Source organism: Chiloscyllium punctatum, chromosome 2, assembly GCF_047496795.1.
Source record: "Chiloscyllium punctatum isolate Juve2018m chromosome 2, sChiPun1.3, whole genome shotgun sequence".
Lineage (NCBI taxonomy): Eukaryota > Metazoa > Chordata > Chondrichthyes > Orectolobiformes > Hemiscylliidae > Chiloscyllium > Chiloscyllium punctatum.
This window is the reverse complement of record NC_092740.1, coordinates 34,814,981-34,837,296: the sequence shown is the minus strand read 5'-3', so window position 1 is coordinate 34,837,296 and position 22,316 is coordinate 34,814,981. Positions and strand designations below refer to the sequence as shown.

The 22,316-nt window shown below is 40.7% G+C and overlaps 1 protein-coding gene across 26 annotated transcripts in view; it reads left to right on the top strand.

Annotated features, from left to right (window-relative positions):
* Window positions 1-22,316, top strand: part of sorbs2b (sorbin and SH3 domain containing 2b) — a 485,383-nt gene that overhangs the window by 456,436 nt on the left and 6,631 nt on the right. For 23 of the 26 annotated variants that reach the window (XM_072595463.1, XM_072595454.1, XM_072595483.1 and 20 more), the window contains 3 exons: window positions 73-183; window positions 7,570-7,616; window positions 18,062-18,168. In XM_072595463.1, the coding sequence (XP_072451564.1) occupies window positions 73-183; window positions 7,570-7,616; window positions 18,062-18,168 (265 nt within the window). The remainder of the gene's footprint in view (window positions 1-72; window positions 184-7,569; window positions 7,617-18,061; window positions 18,169-22,316) is intronic. The other 3 variants (XM_072595532.1, XM_072595606.1, XM_072595651.1) reach the window with 1 other exon arrangement.

The following is a 22,316-nucleotide window of genomic DNA, read 5'->3' as shown; positions in this document are numbered from 1 at the left end:
TCCTAAGTGGTTTGCTCTTTTGAAATAACTTTAACTCTAGGCAGTCAGATTGCAATTTTGTGGCTCTTGCAGACTGGATTGAAGACTGATGTAGCTATTGTTGGTAAGCCTCCTCGCAGCCCTGTGATGTCTAAGCGATCCTGTGGTTCACCTGTCAGGAGTAGTTTTTTACCATCTCATCGGGTAGGGGAATTGGGAAAGTGTATGCCAGACATGTGAAATTGTTTCCCTTTCTTTCTGATGTGTATCTGTGTGCATTGAACTAACAGTACTTTCTTTGACTTATTTTCTGATGCTCTTTGTTGCTTACTGGTGTGTTTTTATATTTTAGGATGCCCTGTTATGACTCATCCCCTTCCTGCTCCCACCCTAACACCCCACCATGTTGTAGTGTGCTCTGACAATATATGACAATGCAGGTTACAGCAAGAATTGTATGTTAAATCAGACAATTTTCAAAAAACTGATCGCTGTAATCATGAAAGAACATTAGACTTCTCAAAAATTGATCAGAGTATGAATCCACCATCTGCTCATTTGCATGTTAATTGCTATCAGTATCGAGTTAATTTTAAAATGATTTTGGCTCACAGTCCTTTTGTGAAACTGCGATGTCTTGAAACTGTGCAAAATGTCAGTTGTCCTTGCATTGAAAGCTATACTGTACCTGTTTTGAAATCACAAATATAACTCTTGACCATGATTAAGTCATTCTCTTTTCACATTATAACCATTAATATGCTTCCATTTAAAAAGGAGTGAGGGAAGACAGACTGGGGCCAGGAATTAATGGGGCTTCAAGGAGCAAGCTGGGAATTGGGAGTCCTGGGGGTCAGCAAAATCTGATGGGATGGTCAGGATTGCTTGTTCATTTTAGCAGCTGGAGGAAAGACTATGGATAATCCCCTGGCCGTATTTTCACTTCTTTGTCACATGCGGAGATAATGGGGCAGTGCTCCATCTGTGGTTAAGCACATGTCAGGCAGCAGATATAGTGGCCACATACCATATTCCAGTAAAAATCCGAAGTCACCGTATAGAGGTTTATAAAATCATGAGGGGTAATAGATAGGGTTAATGGTAGGTGTCGTTTCGCTAGCGTGAGGGATTTCAAGACCAGGGGGTGTATTTTTATGGTGAGAGTAGAGAGATTTTAAAAAAGACATGGGGGCAATTTTTTTTTGCAGAGGGTGGTTCGCATGTGGATGGAACTTCCTGAGGAAGTGGTGGATGCGGGCACAGTCACAACATTTAAAAGACATTTAGATAAGTACATGAATAGGAAAGGCTCAGAGGGATATGGGCTAGGAGCAGGCAGATGGGACTAGCTTAGTTTGGGTTTATGTTCAGCTTGGATTGATTGAACCAAAGGGTCTGTTTCTGTGCTGTATGACTCTATGACTGTTGTTATGAAACCAACAAATCAGCAAATTAACAGCAAAGATTAGAATTATTCATTTCCTGCCAGAATGATGGGCCTGTCACCCAAAGAATCAAAGAGTCTATCTAGCTAGCCTTAAATACAGACAAGTACTCTTCCTCCACTGAATCCGCAGGTCTCCCCTCCATGTCTTATGATGTTGAAAATGAGATTTCTTCCTTAGAAGAAGGATACATCGCTGACTAAAAGTGCATTGGTCTGTTGTGGTAGCACCTAGTCAGACTATTTTCTTCCTTTATTCTTCTGCGGGATGGGGGTGTCTCTCTGAAGGCCAGCATTTGTTCAGAGGACAGTAAAGGATCCCATTGCTCTAGAGTCATCGATTGTTGCAGAATTCTTGCTGAGTTGCTGAACAGCATTTGGTAGATGGTACATTTTCCTGCACTTTTGGCTGGTGCTGGGGAATTGAATATTAAGATGGTGGATGACCAATCAAATGTACTGCCTTATCTTAAATGATGTTAAACTTCTTAATTGATGTTGGAGATACACTTACCCAGACAACTGGAGAGTATCCAATCATACTCCCAACTCGTCCTTTATAGATGGTGCAGAGGCTTTAGGGAGTCAAGAGATGAGTCAAGACTCACAACAAAGTTCCCAGCCTCTGACCTGCTCTTAAAGAGTCGAGACTGTGGTTCTGGAAAAACACAGCAGGTCAGGCAGCATCCGAGGAGCAGGGGAATTGAAGTTATGGGAAAAAGCTGTTCATCAGGAAGCCCCATTCCTGATGAAATGCTTTGCCTGAAATGACAATTCGCCTGCTCCTTGGATTCTGCCTGACCTGCCGTGCTTTTCCAGCACCACACTCTCGACTCTACTGTCCAGTATCTGCAGTCCTCACCTTCACCTGCCCTTATAGACACATGATTTAAATCGATCGTCTGGGACAGTGAGATGGGGTTGGCCAGCTAGGTTTGAGATCAAGAAAAATGTGGAGGCCAAGTCACTGAATATATTCAAGAGAGATAAATTTTTAGATTTGAAAAGCATCGAGGGGCATGGGGAGAAAGTGGAAATATGGCATTGAGATAGAGGATCAGCCATGATCATTTTGAATAGCAGAGCAGACTCAAAGGGCTGAATGGCCTACTCCTGCTGCAAGTTTCTTTGATTCTATGTAATACTATTGAACATAAAGAAGAGATGGATCCTTGCATGTTGGAGATGGATGTTTCCAGTATTTAACATACATGTTACTTTAAGGTTCGGGACTCAGGGATTTCCCAAAATAAGCAGAGGAGAATTTAAGTATTCTTAAGGCAGTTTGTAAGATTATTGTGAAGCACCAATTTAAATGTGATTCATAAGCTAAATAAACAAAAGGTACATAATCCAGGAGAGGTGAGAATAGAATACCGAAACCCAGGGTAAAACAGTATATTATGTCTGTAGCTTGTGATGGAAACATTCTGCTCTCAAGCGAAAGAGTTCAGAAACTGAAGAAGGCAGCTTCTTGATGAGGGACTGTCGCCTGTCTCCAAGCATCCATTAATAACATTTATTTCTAGAAGTTGGCTGTTTACCGTATGTCTGATATTTGTTTGAATCCTTCTAAACAATTAATACAGGACAGATACCCAGAATGCTGATGGTGGGGTTGGTTGGGGGTGGGGGGAGTACACTGCTCTCTTGTCTATCACCTCAGCACAACTTTGTTTTAATTTACCTTGTGCTGGGAGCTATTTGTTCGCCTTTATTTGACACTTATATAGATAAGAGGGACAACTGCTGATTTATGAATCGCAACATTTGAATCTGGTGACTTTGATATTTCTAGTGACTGTGATTTCCAGAGGGGTAAAAGATGGTCTCACACAATGTCTGTTAACTCTATAATAATTTAATAATAGATTGAAAAATACAGTTTCGTACATCCTGAGCTGGAATGTCATGCCAGTCTAGCTGCACGAAGGCCAATTCATTACCTGAAGTGTTGGTTACAATTTGAACTGAGCCATGCACTTCTGATGCTGTGACAAAGCAGCACATGTTTATGCTACTCCAATGGACTTCTGAACTAGTGTCCTGGGCCTGAGATGATTGATCACCAACGACCCTTTCCCATTTTGGAAGGGAAAGTTGGAGGAGAGACAGCAATCATAACAACATCATCATTGCAACATTTTGTTGCTGATTGTTGAAATTCTAATTTTCAACATTCACTTAGGAACATAAGTCAACTTTTCTGTGCTTTTTGGTCTTAATGAATTAGAAATTTTAGAGTTTTGTGTGTTTTATTACCTTGGTGATCATCGTAGCACAAAGGAAAGACTGAGTCCTAAAATTAGTAGTAACAACATGGTTTTGTGAAAGAGAAATCATGTTTATCCAGTTTATTGGAGTTCTTTAAAGTTGTAATACAGACTGTGAATAAATGGGATCCCGTCGATATATTGTACTTCAATTTCTAGAATTTAACAAGATGCAACTTAAAAAAAAATAATTGTACAAAGACAATTGTAGGGAATAACATATTGGCTTTGGAGAGAAGATTGGACAGCTAGCAAGCGCAAACAGATTCTGGATTAGTGGTGCTGGAAGAGCACAGCAGTTCAGGCAGCATTCAAGTAGCTTTGAAATCGACGTTTCGGGCAAAAGCCCTTCATCAGGAATAAAGCATAAATGGATTGTTTTTGATTGACCAGTGTGATTCTCTTGGAGTATGGGTTTGTGTCTCAACTTTTCAAAATTTAAAGCAGTGACTTAAATGAGGGTAGCGAAGGCCTGGTAAATTTGCAAGTGACACAAAGATATATAGCAAAGTATAGGTTACAGACCAATAGATAGGTTGAGTAAGTGAGCAAAGTTTGAGCAGTTGGAGTTTAATGTTGGACAATGTAAGGTTGTTCACTTTGGAGAGAGGTGTATTACTTGAAGAGGGAATTCTGAGGTGCAGAGGAATCTAGATGTTCCAGTACATGAATCACAAACATTAGTACATCAAGTACAGCAATTAATTAAGAAAACTAATGCAATGATACCATTTATTAAGGGAGGAATTGAACATAAAGGGAAAGATGTTATGCCTCAGTTAATACAGGGCATTGATGAGACCACATCTCAACTTCTATGTGTAGTTTTGATCTTATTTCGGGAAGGATATAATTAGGTTAGTAGCTGTTCAGAGGTGATTTACTGGATTGATTTCTAGAATGAATGAGTTCGGTTATGAGGAAAGTGTGGGCTTATTTCTACTGGAAATGCCAGGTGACTTTTCTCCAGTATCCTGAATGGTCTGGACAAGGTGGATGTGGAAGGATCTTTCCTCTTGTAGGTGAGACCAGAACTAAGGGGTGTTGTTTCATAATTAGGGGCCACCATTATAGATACAAATCAGACCATTTTCCTTAAGAGGATTGTACGGTGTTGGAACACTCTGCCCCAGAGTGTGTGTGTGTATTAAGTATTTTAAAGTGGGGTTGATAGATTCTTGTTAGGCTAAGGGTCGATGGGAATGTGGAAATGGAATTGGTTTATCTCTTTTTTTTAAGCCTCTGATTCTTCTTGATTTAATTGAGAAATAAAAACTGAAAAGGCTGAGTATTTTGTATTGAAAAGTACTATTCCATCCAAAAAGATAGCTGTTAAGGAATAAAGTGATTATTGAAATACTGTGGAGTTTGTGGCCATTTTGAGTCTTCTTTCTCAGTGATGTAAATTAAGGAGGATTATTGCAGATATAGAGAGTACCTATTGGACTAGAGAATGGAATAAGTTGTGTGCTTTGCAGAAGCTATTTGAACCAAGAATACATATTGCTAGTTATTGGATTTTATTGTTTGTATTCAAGAGTCAACCACTGGTTTAACACAATTTTTAACACAGAAGGGAGGAATTAATTGTGTATGGCAAAACATCTCTGGCTTGGGCTTCTGTTTTTCCACTTTAAAAACTTTGCTCTTCATACTGCTCAATACTAAATGGTTAACGAGGAGAGACAAAAATACATTTGTTTGGTCAGATAGGTCCTGAATATTGCTGAGGACAATGATGTTGTCGAAGCTTTTCTTCTTAAGTACATAAAGACAAACACAATAATGCCAAATTTCAAGCAATCACACCACGTAAAACCACATGAGAAAAATGTACAGGTTGGTTGGCAGGTCGACTGTGATAGTCCAAAGCATTGCCATGGAGAATGCAGAAGGAAATATAAAAGCTTGGAACCCAAGCTCCTAAAGCGCCTTCTTTTACTTGATAATAACAGGCAAAGTACAGACTGCACTCAACCAGCCTATATTGGTCAGACCTAAAACAAAACATTTCCTGCTTGACATGATTCTGTGATGAGGCAGCACTTGCAGAACAGGACTGAATGCGCTAATAGCTATATCAGCAGTTAATTTAAGATGAGCTCACAATGTGCCTTATTTATTTGCTAAGTTGCATACATTCATATGCAGGGGTCTATTCTCTGCAAATGAAAGACAACAAGTAGGACTTATAAACTTAATGGTAAGGTCCTGGGAAGTGTTGCTGAACAAAGAGACCTTGGAGTGCAGGTTCATAGCTCTTTGAAAGTGGAGTCGCAGGTAGATAGGACAGTGAAGGTGGCATTTGGTATGCTTTCCTTTATTGGTCAGAGTATTGAGTACAGGAGTTGGGAGACCATGTTGCAGCTGTACAGGACATTAGTTAGGCCACTGTTGGAATATTGCATGCAATTCTGGTCTCCTTCCTATTGGAAAGATGTTGTTAAACTTGAAAGGGTTCAGAAAAGATTTACAAGGATGTTGCCAGGGTTGGAGAATCTGAGCTATAGGGAGAGGCTGAATAGGCTGGGTCTGTTTTCCCTGGAGCATCAGAGGCTGAGGGGTAACCTTATAGAGGTTTACAAAATTATGAGGGGCATGGATAGGATAAATAGACAAAGTCTTTTCCCTGGGTTTGGGGATTCCATAAATAGAGGGCATAGGTTTAGGGTGAGAGGAGAAAGGTATAAAAGATACCTAAGGGGCAACCTTTTCACACAGAGTGTGGTACATGAATGGAATGAGCTGCCAGAGGAAGTGGTGGAGGCTGGTACAATTGCAACATTTAAAAGGCATCTGGATGGGTATATGAATAGGAAGGGTTTGGAGGGATATGGGCCAGGTGCTGGCAATGGGACTAGATTGTGTTGGGATATCAGCATGGACAGGTTGGACCGAAGTGTCTGTTTTTGTGCTGTACATCTCTATGACTCTATAACTCTGTAAGTGTATTCAAAGCTAAGATAGACAGATTTTTAATCTGTAAAAGAGTAAAGTGTTATGGGGAAAAGAGAAAAGTGGAGTGAAGGACTAGCCATGATCCCATTGAATGACAGAATAGATTCAATGGGCCTACATCTGCTACTACACCTTATGGTTTTATGTGTTCAAGCCTTGCGCCTTTTTTGAATTAATGGGGAAGGTACAGTCCTCTGTTGCTTTCTTCTTGACAACACCTCAGCCATCCAGTGTCAATTCCTTAATACCCTTTAACCCTGTGGTATAAATTGTGATTGTTCAAAATTTGGCATTCTTCCATTTATGCTGATGAGCACTGGATGAAAACCTTGGTAACATTTCTCTTCTCAGCAAAAGTACTTCAACCATTGTCCTCTTTCCACGCTAACCTTTAATTTCAGACATCCATGTCATGTTTTATAAAAAGTACAGAATGGGTTTTATTCAGAAGTTATCGGTAATGTATCATTGAAACAGATGCACATGCACCAGCATTGTGGGATAAACCAGGCTCATTGTTCTTGTTTAACTTTTTTTAAAGGATTTTAATTATTTTGCAGAGCAATATTATGTCTTCTCTCTCTCTATGTGGAAATATGGCATGCATGAGAAGTGATAGCATAAGCCCCCATTGCAGTGTGTAAACAAAGTGATCCGGTCTGAGTTTGACTTTGCAGTGTTGCAATCTGCTCAGGGCTGCGCATGTGTTACGCATGATGCTACGTGTACAAAAGGCTCTTTGCTGCAGTTTTATTTTGGATTTCCCCCCTCTACAGCTTCCCTTTTACTCATGTTTCATTTCAATTAGGAATATCCCTTTTGTTTCCAGATGGGAAAGATTTCACAATCTTACTGAATACTGTAAGCTTGTCATTTAATAACCAATAACAAGATAAATATATGTTTCTCCCATAGAATCAACAACCTTCCCTTGTTCATGAACGCTCACAGATTGGAGAGCCGTGAGTACACTTCTATTTTGTTCTGAATAAAATGCAGTTTTGAAATTAAAATTGAAGAGCCTATTAGAATTTTATATCCTGAACTTGCCACTGAGGTCCTGAGTTCAACAGTTGGGCAGAATAAAATGTTGACGTGTAAAAGGTAAGTTTGTTTTAATGTATAACACAAACGTGTATAATGCTGAACTGCAAGGAACATACAGCACCAGAAACTATTTAATTAATACTCGGTATTCTGTAGACAAACCTCCAATCACAAAACTTAAGTCAGATAGGTACTGTAGCCCCTTAAGCATAGTAAAATATACCAAAGCACTGAAGATTGAGACCTGACTGACCGAACAGTGACTAAACGAAGAGAAAGGGTTGGAGACGCAAAGAGATGTGCATCTGGAATTCAGAGCTTGGAATTTAAAGTGACAAAAAGATGGCCAGCAATAGTGGGATTTTGGGAGTGAGGGATGCACAAGAGACTGGGGGTAGAGTAGGCATGAAATAGGGAGATGTCATGTTTGGAGTAATTTGAACATGGGAATAAGAAATTGAGGCAGCAGTATGCCAGAGTTCGGTTTAGATCAATAATTTCAGGATTTCTGAGTGAATGGGATTTGCTCTGAGTCAGACTTTGGGAATAGCTCAAGTTAATGGAAAATAATGGGGTTGAGGGAGAGGGGAGGTTTGAGAGATGATTTGGAGTCTCGTGAAAACCAGACCAGATAAGGAAGGCAGTTGCCTTCCCTAAAGGACTTTGAGACTTGATCAGCTCAGTCAGTAATAATGCTGTTTTTAGGTGAGTGTTAGACTAATTGAGTCTGGATGTAGGAAGGTGATGCTTGAGGACAGGCTTTGTGCAGGAGGAATGGAAGAAATTGTAAGTTCACCCAAAACTGGCTTTGAGAGAGGTGGTAGTGAGGTACAGATAGGTAACATCAGTATAAATGAAGATATTCACCTTTTGTCTTCAAATTATTTTATAATTGGTGGGGCCAATACTCCATTGGGCGATTCAGGAGATAAAGATGCAGGGATGGGAAGCAAATCAATTATAACAATTGACAAAAGTAACAAGTACTTTCTAATCAACCTGTTCAGAGAGAGATATGGGACTTGAACCCAGACCATCTGGTCCTGAATTAGGCAGAGTATCACCACAAGAGCCCTTAGGAAGGCTATTAGTACTCAGCAGTTCAATGGAGGACAGATGTTGATGAGAATGGTGTAGCTAACTGCCTCAAGGACTGCAAAAGGATCGCATGCATCTGTGACTTTCATGACTTGAATTTCAGCGTTGAGGCTAAGTCAGAATTCAGATCAGAGAGATTCAAACATGGAATTATGGGAAAAATGATCATGGATACAGATGTCAAAAAAATTTTTGTTCCGAGGAGGATTGTGTGATGACTCCAAATTTGAAAAGAAGTGAACAGCATCGGACTATTTGCAGCGTCGGCTAACATGGGACAGTCAACATTGAGGCTTAAGGGAGGTGATGGCTTAGTGGCATTGTCACTGGACTTGTATTCTGGAAATCCCAGGTAACATTCTGGGGAGCTGAGTTCAATTTCCACGATGCCAAATAGTGTCATTTGAATTTAGTAATAAGTCTATTGAAGACCATGAACCATTCTCAATTGTCATAAAAACAGCACTACGACTGACTGAGCTGATCAAGTTTCAAAGTCTGTTAGGGAAGGAAACTGACATCCTTGTCTGGTCTGGTTTTCGTGCAACTCCAAATCCACAACAACATAGTTCACTCTTAACTGCCCTCTGAAGTGACCCAACAAGTGAAACTGCTAGGAAGTTTTAAAAAGGAATGAAACTGGGGTTGATCACCTAATATCAATTGGAGACATGGTTTTTAACCCCATCGTGAACACTTTGTATCTGTCCTTACCTACGAGGCAGATGCTGATTGGGCAATGGTGACAAAGCAAAACACACAGTGACTAGATGGTTTTGAAATTAATGAGGATGTGCTATTGAATAAGCTGATTGTGCTTAAAATTGTTAAGGCTCCAGGATGGGATGCAGCTAAGCATATTAAATGAAGTGAGAGTAGAAATTGTAGAAGACTGGAGATAACCTTCCTCAGGGTGGCACGGTGGCTCAGTGGTTAGCACTGCTGCCTCACAGCGCCATAGACTTGGGTTTGATTCCAGCCTCAGGCAACTGTCTGTGTGGAATTTTCACATTCTCCCCACGTCTGCATAGGTTTCCTCCAGGTTCTCTGATTTCCTCCCCCAATCCAAAGATGCACAGGTCAGGTGGATTGGCCATGCTAAATTGCCAATAGTGTTAGGTGCATTAGACAGAGAGAAATGAGTCTGGGTGGGTTACTCTTTGGAGGGTCAGTGTGGACTTGTTGGGCCAAATAGCCTGTTTCCACAATATAGGGAATCAAATCCAATTCAGGAAAAGTGCCACAGTCCAAAATAAAGAAAACTAAAAAGATGTGATCCTTACACGAAGCCATGGATTTCATGCTTGAAAACAGATAAGCATTTACTGCAAAGGAGGAAGACAGAACAAACACTGAATTATCTATAAACCAGAATCACCATACATTAAACAAGCATGAGCAGACAAATTGTGGTTGATTACAAACTATAAATTACATATTGAATGGCAGGAATGAGTGAAGAAATTTCTCCACATCTCAGTCATAAATGGCCTACCCTGTATCCTTAGGTTGTGACCCCTTGTTCTGGACTCCCTGGTTATTGGGATCATTCTTCCTGCGTTTACAATGTCGAGTCTTTTTAGAATTTTGTACATTTCCAGATAGACAGGGTGGTTAAGCAGGCGTTTAGCATGCTTACCTTCATTGCTCAGACCATTGAGTATAGGAGTTGGGACGTCATGTTGAGTTTTGGTGGGGTCACTTTTAGAGTACTGTGTACAGTTTTGGTTGCCCTGCTATAGAAAATATATTAATAAATTGGAGAGGATGCAGAAAAGATTTATCAGGGTGTTGCCAAAACCAGAGGGTTTGAGTTATAAGGATGGGCTGGGACATCTTTCACTAGTGTGTAGGAGGTTCAGGGGTGATCTCATAGAGGTTTATAACATCCCGTTGGGCATAGATAAGGTGAATAACAAAGGTCTTTTCCCTAAGGAGGGGGAATTAAAAATTGGGGACATATTTTTAAGGAGAAAGAATTACAAGGGACCCTTTTCGTACAGAGGGTGGCTCTTATATGGAATAAACTGCCAGAGGAAGTGGTTGATTCAGTTTCAGTTACAAAATTTAAAAGACATTTGGATAGGTATGTGAATAGGAAAAGCTTAGAGATAACGGCCAAATGCAACAAGTGGGACAAGTTTAGTTCGGGAAACTTGGTCGGCATGGACGAGTTGGACCGAAGAGTCTGTTTCCATGCTGAATTACTCTACAGCTGGTGAAATTTAACTTTAGTAAAATTTGAAATTCAGAAGTCTAGTCGAATGGTGGCTGTTGATGGCAGCATCGTCGATAGCTATAAAAACCCATCTGGTTCACTGATGTCCTTTTGTGAAAGAAATCTGTCGAAGCCTCCAAATCTACAGAAACACCAAAAAATGGGCAAGAGTATTCCATTTGGCCCTTCAAGCCTGCTCCACCATTCGATAACAGTATTGCTGATTATCCAATCAGTACCCTGTTCCTGTTTTCACCCCATACCTTTGATCCTTTTAGCCCTAAGCTATTTGAAGGGAAGTCCACATTTGAGATGTGGGAGGATTTCAAAGATAGGTTAACGGTAGTGCAGGATAGGCATGTCCCGTTGAAGGCAAAAGATAGGAAGGGCAAGATTCGTGAACCATGGATGACAGGAGAAATTGTACAACTAGCCAAGAGGGAAAGGGAAGCGTACATAAGGTCTAGGCAGCTAAGAACAGAACGGGCCCTGGAGGAATATCGGAAGAGTAGGATAAGCCTTAAACAAGGAATCAAGTGGGCTAAAAAGGGTCATGAAATAGCTTTAGCAAGCAGAATTAAAGAAAATCCCAAAGCATTTTATTCTTATATAAGAAGCAAGCGGGTAACTAGAGAAAGGATTGGTCCACTAAAAGATAATGAAGGAAGGCTGTGGGTCGAACCTGAGAGAATGGGTGAGATTCTGAATGATTACTTTGCATCAGTGTTCACTGCGGCGAGGGGCATGATGAATGTTGAGATTAGAGATAGAAGTTTGATTAGTCTGGATCACATTGGCATAAGTAGAGAAAATGTGTTGGGTATGCTAGAAGTTATTAAGGTAGACAAATCCCCAGGACCCGATGGGATCTATCCCAGGTTGCTGAGGGCGGTGAGAGAGGAAATAGCTGGGGTCCTGACAAATATCTTTGTGGCATCCTTAAATACAGGTGAGATGCCGGAGGACTGGAAGGTTGGTCATGTTGTAATAGGGATATTCCAGGTAACTACAGACCAGTGAGCCTGACGTCGGTGGTGGGGAAGTTGCTGGAGAGGGTACTGAGGGATAGGATCTATTTATATTTAGAAAAGAATGAGCTTATCAGTGATAGGCAACATGGTTTTGTGTGGGGGAGATCGTGCCTTACCAACTTAATAGAGTTCTTCGAGGCAGTGACCAAGTTGTTAGATGAAGGAAGGGCTGCTTATGTCATATACATGGACTTTAGTAAGGTGTTTGATAAGGTTCCCCATTGTAGACTAATGGAGAAAGTGAAGTCACATGATGTGCATGGTGTTCTAGCTAGGTGGATAAAGAACTGGTTGAGCAACAGGAGACCGAGAGTAGTAGTTGAAGGGAGTTTCTCAGAATGGAGAAAAGTGACCAGTGGTGTTCCACAGGGGTCAGTGTTGTTTGTAACATACAGAAATGATCTGGAAGAGGGCACTGTTGGTATGATCAGCAAGTTTGCAGATGACACAAAGATTGGTGGAGTAGCAGAAAGCATAAGGGACTGTCAGAGAATACAGGAGGAGATAGGCAGACTGGGGAGTTGGGTGGAAAAGTGGCAGATGGCTTTCAATCCAGACAAATGTGAGGTGATGTATTTAGGTAAGTCTAATTCAAGAGCAAATTATACAATGAATGGAAGAGCCTTGGGAAAAGTTGATGGGCAGAGAGATCTGGGAGTGCAGGTCCATTGTACCCTGAAGGTTGCTGCACAGGTGGATAGAGTGGTCAAGAAGGCATATAGTATGCTTGCCTTCATTGGATGGGGTATTGAGTATAAGAGCTGGCAAGTCATATTAAAATTGTACAAGACATTGGTTCGGCCGCATTTAGAATATTATGTACAGTTCTGGTCGCCGCATTACCAAAAGGATGTGGACGCTTTGGAGAGGATGCAGAGAACGTTTACAAGGATGTTGCCCAGTATGGAAGGTGCTAGCTATGAAGAGAGGTTGAGTAGGTTAGGTTTATTTTCACTAGAAAAAAGGAGATTGAGGGGAGGCCTGATTGAAGTTTACAAAATCATGAAAGGTATAGACAGGGTGGATAGAGACGAGCTTTTTCCCAGGGTGAAGGATTCAATAACGAGAATGCTTTCAAGGTGAGAGGTGGAAAGTTTAAGGGGCAAACACGCGGCAAGTACGTCACACAGAGGGTGGTGGACATTTGGAACGTGTTGCCAGCAGAGGTGGTAGAGGCAGGCACGGTAGATTCATTTACGATGCGTCTGGACAGATGCATGAGTAGGTGGGAAGCAGAGGGATACAAATGCTTAGGAATTGACCGACAGGTTTAGACAATACATTTGGATTGGCTCAGGCTTGGAGAGCCGAAGCGCCTATCCCTGGGCTGTAAATTTTCTTTGTTCTTTGTTCTAAGAACCTAAGGTATCTAATACCTTGAAAACATTTAATGTTTTGGCCTCTACTGCTTTCACCCATGGCTCAGCACTCCCTGGGTGAAGAAGTTTCTCCTCATCTCAATCTTCAATGGCCTACTCGAATGATTTTGTACTACAAGGTCATCAGGAACATTCATCCTGCATTTACCTTTTTTACCACGTCTGCCCTGAAATGTGGATGGCACTGCCCTATAAAAGGGCAAGCAAACAATCAATTCAAGAGTAGTTAGGATTGGGCAATAAATACTGGCCTAGCTGACGAGACTCACATCTTGTGAATATATTGTTTTAAAAATCAATCTGTCCCTGGGGTCTTGATACCAGAGCAAGGCCTACTTCTGGCCTGGGCCCTGCCTGATTGGTGTCTGGTGGATCAGGCATTCTTGCGAAGAGGCTGTGCAGGCCAAGTGCAAGTCTGCAGGCATGCCTCAACAAGACTCTGCCCTGTGAGCATAAACCCAGAATTGACTAGTTTAGGGGATAATCCATGATCTTTGGACACATGTGAAAACATCATCATATTGTGTCATTCTGGTTACTTTTATCCAACGTCGGGGAAGCAACAGTGACCCAATTATTACAAAATAAAAAGCAGTATAGCACAGATAAACAACAGCACAAATTATTTAATTAAATGTGAGCCTTCAGTATATATTTCAGTATAAGGACAAAAACAAAGGATAAATAGCTTCCAGTAGTTCAATACAGTTAGGCATTAAAATCTTGCTCTGTTGACCAGGTTGAAAGAACTAGTGGAATGTACCATACATAGGATGGCTAATGTGTGATGGCTAATAGGATGTTGAACATTATCCTTCTTGCCCGCAATCTGTTAAAGCTTGAAACAGTGTACGTTTTAAACTTGTTTGAAATGAAGTCCCTTTAAATTGTTTAACAACCAGATCTGTCTGGCCTACCTTCTCACAAAATAATTACACACTAATTAATTGTAGATGATATACATCTTGGGTTATCCTGAGAGCTGCAAGTGATTAGATAAATGCAAGTTGCTTCATTCATAATGTAACCTCGGTGGTAGACAATTTGGAACATATAGAGGTAAAAACAATAACTGCAGATGCTGGAAACCAGATTCTGGATTAGTGGTGCTGGAAGAGCACAGCAGTTCAGGCAGCATCCAAGGAGCTTCGAAATCAACATTGTGGGCATTCCTGATGAAGGGCTTTTGCCCGAAACGTCGATTTCGAAGCTCCTTGGATGCTGCCTGAACTGCTGTGCTCTTCCAGCACCACTAATCCAGAATTTGGAACATATGTCGCTTTTAAGAAGAAAGTGAGAGTGGTTAAACAACTAATGGGTGAAAGTGTCTTCAAAAACATCCCTATCCTCAATGATGGGGGAAGCTGGCCATTTGATTCAAAAGACAAGCCTGAATCATTTGAAACAATCCGCAGCCAGAAGTGCTGAGTGGATGACCCACTTTGCACTCCTTAGCTCCCCACCGTCAGAGATGCTGAGCTTCAGACAATTTGATTCACTCAAACTGACAGCAAGAGACTGCTGTCAGCACTGCATGCTGTAAGGCTATGGATACTGGCACATGCCAGGGGTAACACTGAAAATGAGTACTCAAGAACTAGCAATACCCTTAGCCGTGCTGTTCCAATCCATCTACAACACAGGTATCTACTGACAATGTGGAAAGTTGCCCAGTTAGATCCAGTCCACAAAAAGTGAAGCAATCTAATCCAGTCAATCATCGTTTCTTCAGCTTTCACTCAACCATCAATAAAGTGATGAAAGATGGTGTTGACATTGCTATCAAGTGGCTTTTGCTGAACAATGACCTGCTCACTGACACCTAGTTTGATTTTATCATGGACACTTAACTCCTGACCTCATTACAGCTTGGTTCAAACATGGAGGAAAATGTTGAACTTTAGAGCTGTGGCAAGAGTGATATCTAAGGTAAACAAGTAGGAGGCTGGAAGAACACAGCAAGCCAGCATCAAGAGGTGGAGAAGTCCATGTTTTGGGTGCAACCCTTCTTCAGGATTGGGGGTGGGTGTAAGGGGAGCTGCAGATAAAGGAGGCTGAGGGAGGCTCTTCCAGCCTCCTGCTTGTCTACTTTGGATTCCAGCATCTGCAGTTTTTTAAAATCTCTAACTAAGAGTGATATCTTGGCAGTATTTGACTGAGTATAGTACAAAGGAACCATAGTGAAGCTCAAGTCAATGGAAAAACTCTCCATTAGTTCCAGTCATACCTAGCATAAAGGAAGAAAGTGGTGGTTATTTAAGACCAATCATCTCAACTCCAGGGAAGCATCAGTGTCTGATGAGTTGTCCTGGAGCTGAGATGACTGACCTCCAGCAGCCACAACCATCTGCCTTTGTGCCAGTATGGCTCTGCCCAATTCCCAATGATTCCGTACTTAGTCAAGTGGCACCTTGATGTCAAGGCTATGACTTCCCCTGAGTTCAGTTCATCTGTCCATGTTTGAATCAAAGGTATATTGGGTCAGGAATTGAGTGTGCCATGTGATATCCAGTCTGAGCATTAGTGAGCAGCTTATTGCTGAGCAAGTATCACTTGATAGATCTGTTGACAATCCGTTTCATTTCTTTACTGAGGATGGAGAGCCGACTGCTAGGGCACTAATAAGCTGGGTTGGATTTGTTCTTCTTTTCGTCCAATCTTCATTACAATTGCTGGAATGCTTTCAGGGCCCACAGCCTCAGTGTCTTCAACTGTTTCTTAATATCATGTGAACTGACTTGAATTGGCTGAAGGATGGCATCTGCGTTGCTGGGGAACTTCAGGAAAATGCCAAGATAAATCATCCACTCGGCACATCTGGCTGAAGATTGTTGCTATTGCTTCAGCCCATCATTTGCACTAATATGCTGAGATCCCCCATCATTGAGGATCGGCTATTTGTGGAATCTGGTCCTCCTATTGGTAGTTTAAACATCCACAGTCCTGTTTGCGAGCTTCATCAGGTTGATACCTCAGTTTTACAAATGTCTGGTACTGATCGGGGCATGCCCTCCTACGCTCTTCATGGTCAAACCCCTGATTTGATGTTAATAGCAGAGTGAGACAATTTCGGGCCATGAGACTACAACTTGTGGCTGGTTACAATTCTGCTATCTTTGATGATTCTCAGGACCTCATGGATGCCCAGTTTTTAGTTGCTAGATCTGTTCAAAATCTAGCCCATTTAGTACAGTACCATATAGCTCAGTTGAGGGTATCCTCAGTGTGAAAGCAGGATTGCATCGTCAAAAGGACTTGAAGGAGTCACTCCTGCTGATACTGAGGAGCTCTGCCCTGACTGTATAGCACTGCTCTGCCATCTGATGGTTTGTCCCACTGATTAGATAGGACATAACCAGGAATGTGAGGATGGTATCAGACATATTGTCTGTAAGGTATAACTCCATTAGTATTATGTCAAGCTGTTGCTTGACTAGTTTGTGATTCAGCTCTCCTAAGTATGGCATAAGTCCCCAGATATTAGGAAGGAGGATTTTGTATGTTTGTCAGGTTGGAGTCTGACATTGTCATTTCCAGTGCTTAGGTTGATGTGGTGTGGTCTGTTTAGATTCATTCTTTTCTCAGTTTGACAGAGCTATGTCGTTTACTGGGCCATTACAGGATATTAATTTGCTATGGGTATGGAGTCATACATAAGCCAGACCAGGTACGGACAGAGGTGTCCTTCACTGAAAGGACGCTATGAACCAGATGGGTTTTTACAATATTCATTTTTCTTTCAAAGGTTTCAATAATTCCAAATAGTCTCTGTCAATTGGCTGTTGTGTACTGTTGGCTGTACTTAATTTCATATACTAGCTAACCTTCTATCTTAAACTATTTCAGTGATAGTCCTAAAATGAAAACCCATTATTGATTTATGAACATGTATGAACAACTTTTCATGACCTACCAAATCAAAGCTGCTCAATTTTGTAAACCTCAGTTAGAGCCCTCATCATCCCTGTTCCAGTGAATTAGAACCCTTTCTGCAAGCCTATCTCCATAAAATAATTTAAGTAAGTATTAGCAGTATCTCTCCTACATTCGCATTATCCTATCTACAGTGGAGTTCACAGATGTCCACACAATTGTAGTTTAATCTTGTACAAATCAATATCATTACATTGTGTTTCTAATCTGTGTCCCATGTGGAAAAGAGTCCTAACATTAAAACTAGAGGTCATAGTTTTAAGCGAGAGGGGAGAGATACAAAAGGGTTCAAAGGGGCAATTTTTTCACACATAGGGTGCTGAGCATCTGAAACAGGCTGTCAGATGTGGTGGTGGAAGTGAGTATAATTGAATTATTTTAGAAATATTTGTACAGGTGCATGGATGGGTTAGGGATGGAGGGATATGGACCAAATGCTGGCAAATGGGACTAGTTTAATTGTGAAAACTGGGTGGCATGGCCAAGTTGAGCCAAAGAGCTGATTTCCATGCTCTATGACTCTATTGGCTTTTTTTAAAAATGGTATTTTCCATCTGCACCCAGATGTCTATGAATCCATAATGCAGTTTAGTTTAATCAGTACTAATTCTCAGTTTGATTTCTATATAAACGTTTGCATTGAATTTTAGTCAAACGAAAACTATGAGAAGGCTAACTTTAAATGTTACATTTTCTCATAGATACCAAGCTATGTACAACTACAACCCGAGCAATGAAGATGAGCTGGAGCTGAAGGAGGGAGATATTGTTGATGTCATGGAGAAGTGTGATGATGGCTGGTTTGTTGGTATGTGTCTTTTAAAGTATCTCTGCTATCAGAGTAGATGTGAACTCAGATTTTGTTCATTTCTGAATCCAAAACCCATGGAAGGAAACAGGTAATAGGGATAAAAAAAAAAGACAGGTAAACATTTCCAAGAATCAAAGGAGAAAAAGTAACTGTTGAAGCCCTTTCAAAAAGAAACCTAGAAACAGCAGATCACAATAATTTGACAAATTTGAAGTTATCAACATCAGACAAATAGTTTAAGATTAGAAGAAGCGAAATAGTTGACAAACTCAAGTAAAGGACATGTGGTAAATTAATTAATCTTGATGTCCCCTCCCCACCTTTCACTAGCAAGGGCACATAGTCAAAAGGAGCAGAGGCCAGAGGTGTGTATTACTGCTCTATAGTGATTGCACACAACCTATCTTCATTTAGTCTGGTTCCCTGATGAAGAGGGATATTGAGGAAGTTACCCCAACAGGATGCCTTTTCACTTTTACTCGTAAACTTCCAAATGTGTTACAAGATTTTCCATGGATACAGTGGAAAGTGTGGGAAGTCAAAATAAGCATATGCCAGAGTGTCATTCTCTTCTAATTACTAACATGGAAAAAGCCTATGAAATTTGCTGTGAACTTTAATGTAACATTGAGTTTTCTCCACGTAAACCTGCAAACCAGTGCAGATTTTAATGATGGGCTTTTGGTCACTGCTCATCGCTAGTCTTCTGTAAGCTAATGTATCGATTTACTTCTAGAAATGTAACGCGTTATTTTCAAGGGGGGAATGCTTTCATTTTTCTCTTATGATTCCATTTATTTCCACTTACTTACTTTAAAAATAGTATGTGGGTAACAACGGCAAGTTTGATAATTGATTTTCTACACATTTGATCCCTTTTGGCCAAAAGGAATTTTTCTACCACACTGCTGGAAATTAAAGTATACACAGTAATTGGAACTATCAACAATGAGTAGACTTTTAATGTCCGTCAGCTGGACTGTTCATGCTCATGTAGGCAGTGAGACCTGTCGATCAGACACTCCAGTTCCCTTCCCTTGACTGCTTATACCATCTCTTCTCCCTGAGTGGGATGGGTATGCTCCCATTACATAGAACATTACAGCGCAGTACAGGCCCTTCAGCCGTCGATGTTGTGCCGACCTGTGGAACCAATCCAAAGCCCATCTAACCTACATTATTCCATTATCATCCATATATTTATCCAATGATGATTTAAATGCCCTTAAAGTTGCCCATTTGTTGCAGGCAGGGCATTCCATGCCTTTACAACTCTCTGAGTAAAGAACTACCTCTGACATCTGTCCTATATCTACCACCCCTCAACTTAAAGCTATGTCCCCTCATGTTAGCCAACACCATCCAAGGAAAAAGACTCTCACTGTCCACCCTATCTAATCCTCTGATCATCTTGTATGTCTCTATTAAGTCACCTTTTAACCTTCTTCTCTCTAATGAAAACAGTCTCAAGTCCCTCAGCTTTTCCTGCTGAGATCTTCCCTTCATACCAGGCAATATTCTGGTAAAACTCCTCTGTACTATTTCAATGCTTCCACATCCTTCCTATAATGCAGTGACCAGAACTACACGTAATACTCCAGGTGTAGCCACACCAGAGTTTTGTACAGCTGCAACATGACCTCATGGCTCCGAAACGCAATCCCACTACCAATACACACCGTACGCCTTCTTAACAACCCTATCAACCTGGGTAGTAACTTTCAGGGATCCATGTACATGGACACCAAGATCTCTCTGCTCATCCACACTACCAAGAATCTTAACAATAGTCCAACTCTGTATTCCTGTTACTCCTTCCAAAGTGAGTCACCTCACACATTTCTGCATTAAACTCCACTTGCCACTTCTCAGCCCAGCTGTGTAGCTTATCTATGTCTCTCTATAATCTGCAACATCCTTTGTCACTAAACAACAACTTTACTGACCTTACTGTCATCCACAAATTTACTAACCCATCCTTCTATGCTGTCATCCAGGTCATTTTATAAAAATGACAAACAGTAATGACCCCAAAACAGGTACACTACTAGTAACTGAACTCCAGGAAGAACATTTCCCATCAACCACCACCCTCTGTTTTCTTTCAGTTAGCCAATTTCTGATTCAAACCACTAAATCACCTTCAATCCCATGCCTCCATATTTTTTGCTGTGGAGTACCTTATCAAATGCTTTACCGAAATCCATATACATCACATCAACTGTTTTACCCTCATCCACCTGTTGGGTCACCTTCTCAAAGAACTCAATAGGTTTTGTGAGGCACGACTTATCTTTCACAAAACCAAATCAAATCCTTAATCAAATTATACCTTTCTAGGTGATTATAAATCCTATCTCTTAGAATCCTTTCCAACACTTTACCCACAAGTGAAGTAAGGAACACTGGTGTATAATTACCAGAGTTGTCTCTACTCCCCTTCTTGAACAAGGGGACAACATTTGCTATTCTCCAGTCTTCTGGCACTATTCCTGTAGACAATGATGACATAAAGATCAAAGCCAAAGGCTTTACAATCTCCTCCCTAGCTTCCCAGAGAATCCTAGGATAAATCCCATCCAGCCCAGGGGACTTATATTTTCACAATTTCCAGAATTGCTAACACCTCCTCCTTATGAACCTCAATCCCTTCTGGTCTACTAGCCTATATCTCAGTATTCTCCTCAACAACATTTTTTTTTCTTGTGTGAATACTGACAAAAAATATTCATTTAGTGCTTCTCGTCGGACTCCATGCACAACTTCTCACTAATATCCTTGACCGGCCTTAATCTTACTCTAATCATTCTTTAATTCCTGACATACCTATAGAAAACTTTAGGGTTTTCCTTGATCATACCTGTCAAAAACTTGTCATGTCCCCTCCTGGCTCTTCTTAGCTCTCTCTTTAGGTCCTCCCTAACTAACTTGTAACTCTGAACCTTTACGTCTTATCTTTAGATAAGCCCCCTTCTTCCTCTTGACAAGAGATTCAACTTCTTTACTAAACTACGGTTCCCTCGCTCAACCACTTCCTCCCTGCCTGTTATTACATATAAATGTTGAAAGTTGGTAACATGACTTTGATCATTATGCAGAAGACTGGGATCTAAGCTGCAATCATATTTGTAGTGGTATAGGGAGTAGATGTACAGATGCCATTTATATAACCTCTGTCAGCTTGGTTATAAAGGGAATCAAACCATCGGGTAGTATATAAAAGTTACTATTGAAATTCTGTCCCAGTGTTTCCCCTATCCAAAACTAGTGACGATTCCAATGATGTTTAGAAATGGAGATGTCCACAGTGTATATAACTTGGCCATGTATTAATTTGTGATGTACCGTGGCATATAATAGATGAATCCTTAATTGTAACTTGTAGAATTTTGACATTTCAGCACTAATTTTTAATGATGTCTTGAGGTTGCCTAATAGGCCATGTATCCACAGAATAAGCAAAGATTCAAGAATTTTCTAGGTCCTTTTTGTTTTGAAGTTTTTATTTGATCCGCAACAACTTTTTAAAAAAAAATTGTGATAGCTAGTAAGTTCTAGATCCCTTTATCTTGTCGACTTGTGTGCTCTGCAATCTGGATTGAATTGGCCAAATAACAAAAGTTGGCTAGTTGAGTCTCAGCTGTTCTTTTTTGAGAGATGAAACTATCATATGATTCTATTAGAGATGGGAAAGTGCAATGTAACACACTGTACCAGCCAGGAAAATTAGAAACTATAACTTGCTCCAAATGGGGGTGATAAACTGACCGTAGACATTTTAAACCATTTGCCGAAGCATAAGTTGAGCCATCTTCACCTGAAATTGATGTGGGACTGAGACACCAGTGCAGAGCTAGTTCAATCAATTTGATTCACAATCCTGATAAGCCCCTGTATGTTTCATGATCCATCCAAATAAAGTAAAATGGAGTTCAGAAGGAGATGACAGCAGCTGCATTTGCCCCAAGTTTGGGAGCGAATTTTATTATGAAATAATTTGCCAAACATCAAGATACTTTCCTAGGAACAATCACATTGCTACCAGCTCCAGAACAAAGGACAAAATGCCCACACTTTCTACTACTTCACAAAACTGTTGGGGAAAAAAATCTACAGCTTGCAGAGAAAATAAAAGAGGCTGCTAT